The following is a 13,122-nucleotide window of genomic DNA, read 5'->3' on the forward strand; positions in this document are numbered from 1 at the left end:
TCTTCGAAAAATCTTTAAATTGCGATGCCGCAAGATTTAACGAAATTTTTACATTTGAAAACATTAAAGAAGACATTGAGAACAGGCCAACGGCTGCTCACTTCTGTAGCGATGCATCTTCATCCAGAATACAAAATTTATAATTCTTTTTACTTCAGTTAAGACGTGGACTGATCGCAAAGTCGCCGAAGTCAAGCATCACTGCCTACGGTCAGTAAGCGGGTGGGTGACCACTTTAGGAAGCTTGTGTAGGGACCGATGATACGCTGTATCGATCCTCGTTAAACTGTTCTACAGTAAAGTGCTCGACTTCGCTCGCAGGTCGTCGGGCTACCACAGTAGGGGAGCCATCCCTTCTGCAAGGGATCAGAATTGCGATGGCATGTCTTTGGATTATTCTCAAGGATGTTTCCCAGACCGTCGCCAATAGCTCATTGTGCAACTAGTACTACTCAAATAAAGTACCTACCTACCTTTTCATTTCAATTTGTATTGCAGTCACTAGAAAGAGTCACCTCAATGTCACTATTTACAAGACGGATGGAAAAAGGGCAGTAAACAGCCTCAGTCACCTAGATAAATGTGAATGATGATGACGAAAGTAATGTTTTTATGATGCGTCTTTAAGTGGAAGCTAGTTTTAAAATTTCTTAATTGTTTTTAGGGAACTTTGCTACCACTTGTTTGTCTTTTTCCAGGTTGTAGCAACCCAGCTTTTTTAACAAAGATGATTTATCCTTTTTTTTTTTTTAAATGTTTTACTAGCATTTGATTCAAAACATAAAAATATCAGGTGATTACGAATTTTTTCTTAAAAAAATGAATTACTGAATTGGAGATTGATAATTTTCTGGTTCAGGTCAAGATTACGATCTGTGGGTAAATGAATGATGTATGAATAGGTTTGCCCTATGAAACGGTGTGGCGGAAGTTAAATTCTTGGCCATAGAATTCTTGGTCCACTGGAAAACAAGAACAATAGCACCCCTTCTGCTTTAATGGCCGACGACAACAGCAACAAACATTTATATAAAATGCTGCTTGGTTCCAATGACCTAGTGATGAAGTTTTCAAAGAGTTTTCAGAAACAAACATTATTTAAAAAATTTGAAATATTGAATACTCTAGCTCACAAAAAATTTCGCAGTGAATGGAACAATTGGAATCCATGAATTAATAATGTAAATACTTATATCCGTGTCTGATATCAATGCACATTGCTTTCTTAATCTAAAGCTGTAGATAACAGAAGAAAATATCCACCTTTTCATATACTAACTGTTTTTCATGCATAGATCACTTTATGTGCCCATGTATTAATTGGTTAAAATGGCATCACTTGTATTCCCGGTTACAAACAGAAATCTTTTCATTTTTAACGAGTTATTTATCTTAAGTTTTTAAAGTGGTAGCAGATTTAAGCTTTATTTACAATTATTTTAACCCATTAATACCCAAAAAACAAAAGTAGCCTATATATGAAAAACATCTGCGTGACAAAAGGGGTAGTACATATTTGTTTATGCTGAGTAAATACTTTCATCTCTTACCTACCACTTTAGCTTCAGAATAGTATTATGCCTTGAGTTCAAATCCAAATATAAATATTTATACCATAAATATATAATGGTAGACAGAACAATCCTGCTTCTGCAAATAAATTCAAACAATATACCACCACCACTTTTGACATGTTACCACTTTTGCCTTTTTAAAGAAGAGTAACCATCCTTTTTCAAAAAGAATTTAGCACAAATATATTACAGCAACAAGAATTTGAATATATATACAATCTAATCATTATCTTTATGTATTCTTAGAGCTTTCGTCAAAAAATAAATATAAAAACTATTCACAAAAGGGGTTACTAGGGAATTTAAGCGAAGAAGAATTAAAAACGCCATCGAAATCTGTCGAATCTGTAGAGAGAAATGTGGAGGAAAAACGTCAAAACCAGTTTGACTAACTGATGAAACGGGTCGATGAACCTGATTTCGTTCTTGAAGTTCTATTTCTTTCAGATATCAAACAAGTTTTGATGTTTCTAGAGTGCCTGTATTGAAAAGAGTGATGACAATATCCAAGAGCGCATGCGCTGCCGTCAGATTTTTGTCCAAGGGGGTTGCCAGATGATACACCGAAATTGGCGCCACTCGCTCATTTGGTGTTATTCTGAAGGTTCTGTTATTCTAAGAGTATATACTAAAGTATCAATAATATAAACTTTAAGATTGGAAAGCACATCATATTACAGATTTTTTAAGAAACATTGTCTAGCATCTGAAATTGTTAAAAAATTAACGTCAATGAAAAAAAAAAGACTTATGAAAAGACTTCAGCTTTTAATAAATGCCTTAAATAAAATATAAAAATTAATAATAATTATGCCATTTATTTCAGAAATAATAATTAATAATACAAATTATATAATTTATTATTATTTATTACTTTTTCAGGAAAAAATTATCGCATATTCACCTGAAAAGGTATTGTTTATTTCAACAAATTGTAAACAAAAATTTCCATAATTAGTTGAAATTTAAAACAAACTAGCATTTTATACAGTTGGTAACGAAAAGTAAACAAATGCTACTTTGTAGCGCGCATTGTAACATTGTAACGCGCCAACATGTCAAAGTAATATCGCCAAACTCTGCACTTCTGAAGTTTTGATAAAAAGATGCTCAAATCTTAAAATTTATAAGTAATTTAGATAGAAATTATGTGCATTAAAAGTAAATACATTTATTCTTATCTAACCATTAGTTATTTCATCACCTTGTTGCCTTGTTCTCTTTACACTGAGATAAACATAACTTTATATGCAAGCAAGTAAGTGATAATAAGGATACATTCTAATAACTAACAACTATCCAAATTTTCAGCCATAATTTTAACATTTACTGTAACTGTGAAGTTTCTTATTGAAAAAAAGTAAGTAATGAACTTATTACATGCATTTATTAATACAGAACATAATTTTTTTGAGTCAGATAATTTTCACTCCGTGAAATTCCAATGGCGAATTTTCCACTCTCGCCTCCGGCGGTAAAGTTTTTCTTTCCACCAATCAGGAATCGTTTCTCCCTTGTCCACTCTCTTTTACTCTAGGCTCTCTAGATGTTTCTACTCCCGCCTTTCTCTGAAATACTTCGTTATATTTTGATAGTTATTTTGTTTTTCGTCGTTTAAGCATAAACATGTTAACTGTTATATTTATTTCAGAAAAATGGACCAAAAATGGAAAAAAATTGTGACTGTTTAATTTTGTTTTTTATATTATTATAAAAGTTAAAAAATGACTTTTTATTACAAAAATAACATTTTAAATGCGATAACTACTGTATTTATAATTTTTACATACACATAAAAAAGTAGTGGATCACACACACATCTTACTCAATTAGAGCAAAGCAAACAGAATTTTGAAGCTATATATAATATAACTAGTATAATATAATATAAAAACACAACAATATGATTTTCTATACATAAATTTTACATATCTTTTCCCTCTCTCGAACCCTATTTCCCACCCACATTTGAAGTCGTAATCGGTGAAAAACTAGGATATATATATATATATATATATATATATATATATATATATATATATATATATATATATATGTAGCCGAGTGGTTACGCCACCAGGCATACAAACAACCAACATGTTTTAAATTAAAAATTTTAAGAACTTCTTTTTCACCTCCAAAAAATAGCTATAAATGAAATGTTTAAAAAAGACATGCTTTAATTTCCTACTTGATCCGCCATTTTGAGAACTGCTTGTTGGTGCGAAAGACTGTAAACATACAAGTTTGTTATCATTTTTCAGTATTTTGCGTGATTAACGTTTCGTTATTTCAAAAATCATAGTGAGGAAAATTATTAACTGTACGTATTTTCTAATTTGTAATACCTGGAATGAAATCTCTGAAAATTTTTCTCTCATTTGAAGTAAAAAAAATTTGGAAATTTTTTTTATAACTTTATAGCAGTATACATAAATGTACAAAGAATTTAACTGTCGTGTTAAAACTATCTAAACATATATGTAAAAAAGAAATTTAACAAATTTTCTCGTAACACTACATGGAAAGCTACGACATCCGTACCCCTTATTTTGGCAACACCCCTGTTCGTATGCTTTTTTTGCATTAAAAAAGCAAAATAAAACTATATACATAAATAAAAAAATAAATACTTACAGATGTTAATGTTGATGCACAGGTAAAGAAGTTTGAAATATAAAGCTAAAGTAATACAGAAAATCAATGGCGTAAAATAAAACACTTTCCAGTTTAAAGCATTGATGTGATTTAAAGTGAAAATTTGCTGAAAAAATTAAGTAAGTGAGAAGTTTTATTACGTGCACACAACTGATTGGAAGTTAAGCATTATGCCCATATTTGATTGGTAGTTTAATTTAAACTAACTCTAAAACAAAGATGTAAAATCAGAACAAAGAGATTTCGAGGAATTAGAAGTTCAATGCAAATGTTATTGTTTCAGTCACGAAATGTTTATTTTTTTAATGTTATTTAGGCAGTTCAAAGTTTACTTTCATTTTATTGTGAAAATATTGTTAAAGCGTGATACAAAAAAGGTATTTTTCTATTATAAGAGCTTGCTACATTATTCGCAGCGGAACTTTCTATTTAGCGAGCATTCAATTATATAAAAATACTTAACTTTCTAAAAAATAAAAAAATAAAAAATCTTGAAAAATTTCTTTTGTAATATTAATGTAATGTAATGTAATATTACATTTTAATTATAATTTCACTTTCAACTTGGCAACAATTTGAAAAAATATTTATATTAAAATAATTTAAATTTTAATATTATGCAAAGGGTTTTAAGAGGGCAAGAGGTCAATAGCTTTGCTGATTCCAAAACTGTTAGTTCCGCAGTGGACTGATCGTTAAGACACGGTTCCCAGCAGATCACCGAAGTCAAGCATCACTGGCTGTGGTCAGTGTGCGGGTGGGTGACCACTTGGATCAGTCTGCGTGAGGACCGAGGGTGTGCGGTATTGGTCCTCGTCAAACTGTGCTACCGTAAAGTGCTCGACTTCGCGCGTAGGTCGTCGGGCTATCGAAGCGGGGGTGCCATCCACTCCGCAGAGGATCAAAATTGTGATGGCATGTCTTCGGATCATCCTCCGGGATGTTTCCCAGACCGTCGCCAATAGCCCATTGTGCAGCTCTAGTACGACGTAAATTAACAACAACAATCAAAACTATTAACAAAATAAAAATTAAGTAAGGCATTCTGTATAGGTAAATCTTTACAAATGAATAAAAGATTTCTGTTTGAGAACTTTGATTTAAGTTTTACAATTACTCTAAATACATTTTTTCTTCAAAAAAATATTTAGTTTCTGAAATATATTTCTAAAGTTAATTCTATGCCTTCTGGAGAAAAAAATTGTGTGGGGGTATAAATTACAGAAGCCATTACAAAACAATCATTGTGTTGGGGTCTAGTAATTTAGCTGAAATATATTTAAAATAAAATTTTACTAATTGTTTTCATATGGGTTTCTCACTGTATTTTTACTGTTTTTGTTCATCTAAGTATTATTCTGAGCACTGTATCGTGGCTGAAGTTTATTGGAAATAGTACTTTGAGAGCACTTTTACTGTAAGAGATATTCTTGATGTTTTTACTGGGCTTGTTATCAAGTATTTGCAAAAGGAAATTTTGGTTTAAAAAACGCCATGGGCGGTGACCCAGCCGGACCACTAGGCTCGGGTGTCGCATCCTGGGTTCCTTCTGCAGAAACTCCTGCGCCGGTGAGTTTAAATTTTCAGAATACTCCCTGAGAGTGAGGCGATAAATGTATTTTTATATCATAACCGTCGTTGAACAACCGACCCAATTTTTTGGGTTTCCGACTACTAATGTTTATCTCCGTAGCCTTGTAATTTTGAACCCAATCTAGAAGACAAGGGAACTCCTGGATCAAGTATTGGGGAAAATTTGACTTTTTAATGGAACTAGCCCACATTTGCGTTACATGGAGAGGAAGACCACAAGAACCTCCCACGGTTAGCCTGACGGCAAAGGGACTCTGATCCATGATCCGCCTACCACTGAGGATATTTCACGTCACCACTGTGGTCGGTGCAAGCCGGGTGTGGATTAGTTTTGACTAGCCATCGCTGGGGATTCAAACCCGGTTCACCTGATTGGAAGGCGAGCCCCCATGAAGGTTAATTTGTCCCAATCTTTGATCCAGGAGTTTCCCTATCCTCTGGGTAGAATTCAAAATTACAAGGCTATGGAGTTGAATATTGATAGTTATAAACTCACCATTGAGTCTGCTGTTTAAGACCGGTAAAAAAAATGCAATAAAAATAAAATGTTACTTTAGTAAACTCCCTTAGTTTTCGCAATTTTTAATTGTTTGGATAGAAAATTTGCTAAGTCCAGGTATATATGTGCTTAGTTTAATCAAAATTGGAAATAGTTAAGTGTTTAGCATTGGTTTATTAGCCTGTAATAGCCGACAAACAATTTTATATAATTCTATGTGGAGTTTTCACATAGTAATAAAGGTGAGATAAGTATAATTTAAGTTGTTTTTTTTCATTTACACAACTGTACCATTAAAATTTAACTTTAACCTCTTTCCAGTTTGTTGTCATTAAAGTACTTTTACGGAAAAAGTACTAGGGGTTTATTATTAGATTTGGTATTTTTTAGTGTTGGCTATATTTTATGAGTTTCAAGATATCACAATAACATAATTTCAGACCAAAATATAAATATTTATTTTACTTATATATTATGACACGAAATAAATGTCTTATTTCTCTTAGAAAAATTTGAAGAATGATGTAGTATTTTATTAATATTATATAGTATTTTACTAGTTTTACTAGTGTTAGAAGTATATGACTAGTATTTTATTTCTAGAAAAAATTCCATCTGAAAAATTTCAAGAATAATATAGTATTTTACTAGTTTTACTAGTATTACTACTATATGACTAGTATTTTATTTCTAGAAAACATTTCATGGGAACGCTGACTGTTAATAGGTAAATGTAAGAAGCTCACTGGTTTATCAAAAATGATTTTTCAAAAATGAAACGAAATTGAAATATATTTTATTCAAAAAATATACAAATATGAAAATGTAATGAATAAATGCAGAAAGTACATTTTCAAAATGAAAAGTGTGCTTGTAGACGGAGCACAGTAGTACTAAACAGCAAAAACCAATGGCTTTTGTGCAGTCTACTGGCTGTGGCATTTATACATCAAGTGAGCCGTAATAATACGAGAACTTAATGAAAGCTTAGAAGGGAAATGTCAAACATGACATAAATTTGTGAAAAAGGATTTTAAAATTGCACCAAATAACATGTTGCGTAATAATTTGAATATGTTGTATATATTCAATAAATAATATGTTGCTTAATAAATTGAATTATATATTGATTCGTCTTCCATAAATGAAGTAGCATATCCATCATCTGAGCTTGTTCGTCTTAACGAATCCTTCTTTGTATCTTTAATAATTCTTAAAGAACTTCGATAGGGCAAATTCAAAATCATACTACGTCCACTTTTGCCTTTTGTATAATATCCTCTGATGACATCAAAATTGGTTCGATGACTTCTTTCGCTCCTTTTTGATGGTTCATATCTTCTTGATCGTCGAAACATCCAGAATCTTTTAGGAAATATACTCTCCCGGCCGGATTGCCGACAAAAGTCAATAAAGTCACATTCTGGGAGAATTTGTTTTTGTTCTTTGTTTGAGCGGAGTCTATTTGAACCATATGGAATAAAACCAGGAGGCATAAATGGAAGTTTTGAAATCATTTTAAATGGTTCTTTTTTAGGTACTACATAATGAGCCACTCGTATTTGCTGTCGCCATTTGTCTCCTTCTGTTACACACATATGACACATACGCTGATATGCCTCTGACATCTGAACGGCTGCTTCGTTTTTCACTCTAATAAAAGAAAACTCTGAGCTAGCATTTATTTCAAGAAGAGTTGGTTCATTATCAATCATAGTACAACCAAGAATTATTGTCTCACGTCGAATTTCATCAAGTTGTAGAATATTTGTCAAGGGCAACGCAACGCTTGCTTTTGGACCAACAATGATACGAACAAGAGCTGGTAAAGTAGTGACACGTAGCAAATTGGATAAAAGATACACATGATTTATTGTATGAGCTTCAGGGGTTGATATGCAATAAAATCTTCCTCGTGCGCTGTAAGGAAGAAATATAATTTCTCCTTTCTGGGTTAGGCATTTTAGATACATCATAAGGTCTGGGTGAATGTAACCTTTATAGTCTTTAATAAGAGATTGTCGATTTTGGTCTTCAAAACTTCCAACAGCTTTTAAAACAACTCCTGCATAAACCTGCAAAATATAAAGACATTAATAATGCTTTGAATTATCTTTTTCCAAATACATATCATTTTGTTCATTTTTGTCATGTTGTTAAAATAATAAGAGCGTCCTGAATTTAAAAATTAAATATCCTGTACCAGACCGTAGCCGGCGAGGAAAGATATAGGGGTTCAGACCCCCCTTCCCCGAAATGTTCCAATTAATTATAATACAGAAAGAAAATTTATTTTAAAGATTTTTATAAGTAATACTTATTCGATCCCCTGATGGGCCAAATTATTGAGTCGTGGTGGCTCATGGGATGGAGCGTTCGCCTTCCAATGAGATGAACCGAGTTCGAATCCCAGCGATGACTGGTCGATGCATATTCCGCACCCGGCTCACACCAACCACAGCGCTGACGTAAAATATCAGATAGACGTAAAATTCAGAGATAGACGGATCATGGGTTAGAGACCCCTTGCCATCAGACTAACCGTGAGAGGTTTTCGTGGTTTTCCTCTCCATGTAACTCAAATGTGGGTTAGTTCCATCAAAAAGTCCTCCACGAAGGAGAACATTTTCCCAATACTTGATCCAGGAGTTTCCTTGTCTTCTGGATTGGATTTAAAATTACAAGGCATGGGAGTGAATTCAAAAAATTGGGTCGGCTGTACAACGACGGTTATAAAAAAGTAATACTTATTGCTTATTTAATGAAAATTATTTGTTTATTTTCTTAGTATTATAATATGATAAAATGTATGTTAATAAAAATTATTTGTTTAATAAAAATTACTTGTCTAATAAAAAATTTTTGTCTAATAAAATTTATTTGTTTAATAAAAATTACTTGTCTAATAAAAATTATTTGTCTAATAAAATTTATTTGTTTAATAAAAATTATAATTTGTTGCCCATCCATAAAGTTGTATCAATTTTGAGAGAAGATTTATAATGTAATTTTAAAAGAAACTGTCTCATCCAGGAAGAAACAGGACATCAGAACAGTCCAACACCTGACCTTTTGTTCATATCATATACATAAACACGTGCCTTTCTTTTTTTACCCATAGAACCCCTCTCTTTCTAAGAAGGACAACCCTTCCTTTCTAAGAACAGGAAGAGAGATTCTTGCTATAACTAAAATTCTAAATGACTAGAATTTTCATCATTTTGCTTGTAAGTTGCTCATTACTCTAAACAGCTTATAGTTTTTTCTAGTTAGTTTGAAAATTAGTGTATGTTGTTCAATCAAACAGTCTTTCAAGTATTTTACCAAAGCAGTAAGTTCATCATATTTTTTAATAATAAACAATTTTATTTATTAAAGTTATTATATTTAAAGTTATTTCAATTTTATTTATTGAAGTTATTAATCTATATAAGGTCACTTATATAAATTACACATAAATAACTAATTAAAAATATATATTTGCAATAGATATTTTTGCTTGAGTTTTAAAAGTAGTAAAAATATTCCTTAATGATATTTTTTTTATATAAAACAATTATTCAATGGCATTTGAAATCTTTTGGTCAGTAAAATCATTGCTCTTGCCGTTATTATCTATTTCTTAATTACCCCTTTTTAAGATAAATTGTTATTTCATATAAGATAATTGTAATTAAATTTGTAAATTATTGTAATTTGTAAATTATTGTAATTTAAAATAATTGTAATTTTTAAATTAATTAAGCCTGATAAATTGTAATTTTTTTTAAATTTTATCTTCTTTTATATTTAAAACTTTATTTTATTTCAAGCTTACAAAAAAGAAGAAAAGGAATTAATAGCTATTATTAATTTAATAATGATATTATAATAATATTATAATAATAATAATATTATAATAATAGTATTTTAAACATAAAATAATATAATAATCGTAAAATAATATAACAATAACTTTTAATAAAAGAAGTAATAGTTGTTATTATATTATCTTCGCTCCGATATTTTTTAACCTATAAATTGAAACTTAATCGTGATAATAATTAAAATAATTATTTTTTTTAATAAGCATTATTTTTAGTCGCAACTTTCATTTTTCTTGCAGAATAAATTCTCTTTCATTATACGCACGTTTACTTATTTCATAATTTTTATTGGTTACTTAACAGTCCAAAAAGAAATCAAAGCGCAAAAAATGATTAAACTCTGTAATAATTTAGAAAGAAATTTGCCAAGTAGCACTAAAAACAGTTTGAATATTATAATGCAACGACTCGGGACATGGTACTTAACTAAATTTCCTATTTTTTTATTTGATGTCTTACTATTGATTATTGCTAATTTGATTTCTTAGTTTGTTTTTTAAATTACGTTCAATCACCTACTTGCCTTCAATTTTTCACAACGTTATATATATACTGAAATGAAACAATTGCTTTTAAGATACTTCTAAGCTCTTTAAAGCCATCACTAACAACATTTATACGATTTTTCATAAAATGCATATCTTTTCATTGTTGTTAAAAGAGAAAAAAAAGTTGAACTCATATTAGACCAAAAACTGATAATATAATGCAACTTACAATTGCACGTTGCAGGCCTTCAGGTGTAGATTTCAGACCAATAACTTGATCTTGTACAAGAAATAAAGACCAAGATGATCTAGAAACATCTCCAATGCTAGAAAAATATCCAGCAGTTTTCCCATCTTTCATTACTAAAGACATCCAACCTAAAATATCAATCGAGATTTTATATTTGAAAACAACAAAATGTGAAGAAGTCATTTTAACAACAAAATATTTTAATAATAATAATATTTATTAATGGGGCATGTAAAAGATCCCTGGAGTGCCTTATTGGCTCTTGGCATTTTCCGGCAAAATTATATTCCTAGTGCACTTTAGCATCCAAAATAGAGTCTCGGTGCTGCCATCTAGTGTGGCAGAAACTAGACGTCCAAATCAACATGACCAACGGTATCTCACCCATTGTGGTGGTCCTGAAAGAGTGGATACCACCTTTGGAGAACGCACTAGGTCTGCTCATCGGCAAGACCGATTGTGCAGCTCATTGGAAATAAAATAAAAAAAATGAAAAAATATTTATTTAAAGCTACATAAAACCTCTAAATTGTACTCGCATTGTAAATGAAATAAAATAAAATAAAATAAAATAAAATAAAATAAAATAAATAAAATAAAATAAAATAAAATAAAATAAAATAAAATAAAATAAAATAAAATAAAATGAAATGAAATGAAATAAAATAAATTAAAATAAAATAAAATAAATTAAAATAAAATAAAATAAAATAAAATAAAATAAAATAAAATAAAATAAAATAAAAAGGCATTCTTTAATCTTACTTGGCCCATTTTTTCCTATTGAGGTTAAATTTAATAATGCTTCCTTAAAACATTTTTGGGAATGAGATTGATTTATAAAAATAAATTCATTTCGCTTAAAATCTAAATTTAATTTGATTTTCAAGGAAATCTTTTTTGTTGTTGGAAATTTGAGGGAGAGTTTAGTAAAGAATGCAAACAATTAATAAGCATAGAAATAGTTTCTGTCCTAATGTAAGGAATTGGCCATCAACTACTTCTATACTTATAAATAACTGAATAATAAGCAACTTCTATGTTTATAAATCAATCACTTATCCTTAATAGAGCCATTTTTTTCCATATTAAAGTTAAATTTATCAAAATTTCGTTTAAATATTTTTTGGAATCAGACTGAATTATAAAAAGAAATTCATTTCGCTAATTATCTAAATATAGTTTGATTTTCAAGGCAATTTTTTTTTCTTTTTGGAAATTTGAGAAAGAATTTTGTAAAGAATAAAAGCAATTTATAAGCATAGAAGAAGTTTATGTCCTAATGCAAATAATTGGCTATAAACTACTTCTATGCTTATAAACAACTGAACAATAAGCAACTTTTATGCTTATATACAACTGAATAATAAGCAACGTCTATGTTTATAAATCAATCCTTTAACCTTAGTAGAGCCATTTTTCCATATTAAAGTTAAATTTGATAATATTTCGTTAAAATATTTTTGTGAATCAGATTGAATTATAAAAAGAAATTTATTTCGCCTATTATCTAAATTCAGTTTGATTTTCAAGGCAATTTTTTTGTTGAAAATTTGAGAGAGAGTTTTGTGAAGAATAAAGGCAATTTTTAAGCATAGAAGAAGTTTATGTCCTAATGTAAAGAATTGACTATAAACTACTTCTATGCTTATAAATAACTGAATAATAAGCAACTTCCATGCTTATAAATAACTGAATAATAAACAACTTCTATGTTTATATATAACCAAATTAATAAATTCCGTAATTACAGCTATAAATGAACTTAATGAGAAACGATCGAATGATACATAACGCTCAGTAGAAACTATAGCTACCTAGAGTTAGTTTCTTTTCTTGACATTACGTTAACTTACCCGCATTTATCTTAACAATTGGTTTCGTTTCTTTTCATTGGTTTCGGTTTTTCTTTCCCGGAGGTTTTCAGCAGATGGCAGCACAAATCATAAGTGAGAAAATAGCTTCCCATCGACATCTAAGTATTAATGAAGTTTGTGAAAAGTATACTTCTCACAGCTTTATAAAAAGTTAAAATAATTTTTATTAAAAGCTACCTAAAACCTCTAAATTTTATTCACATCGTAGAAAAGAACAACCTTTAAACAACCAAAAAGAACAACCATTAGTAGTCGTAAACCCAAACTAAGGTCGGCTGTTCAACGACGATTATAAAACTCAGTAGCCCGAAGCAACA

General features: G+C 30.1%; 1 protein-coding gene across 2 annotated transcripts in view; it reads right to left on the bottom strand.

Moving 5' to 3' along the window:
- Positions 1 to 7,098: 7,098 nt before the first annotated feature.
- The window catches only part of LOC107455890 (uncharacterized), a 42,386-nt gene continuing 36,362 nt past the window's right edge, over positions 7,099 to 13,122 (bottom strand). For both annotated transcript variants that reach the window (XM_087155890.1, XM_016073615.4), the window contains exons 2-3: positions 10,908 to 11,056; positions 7,099 to 8,399 (exon numbers count right to left, since the gene is read on the bottom strand). In XM_087155890.1, the coding sequence (XP_087012016.1) occupies positions 7,431 to 8,399; positions 10,908 to 11,056 (1,118 nt within the window). In that variant the 3' untranslated portion in view covers positions 7,099 to 7,430. The remainder of the gene's footprint in view (positions 8,400 to 10,907; positions 11,057 to 13,122) is intronic.

Source organism: Parasteatoda tepidariorum, chromosome 12 (assembly GCF_982258835.1).
Source record: "Parasteatoda tepidariorum strain Cologne lab strain chromosome 12, Ptep-v5.0, whole genome shotgun sequence".
Lineage (NCBI taxonomy): Eukaryota > Metazoa > Arthropoda > Arachnida > Araneae > Theridiidae > Parasteatoda > Parasteatoda tepidariorum.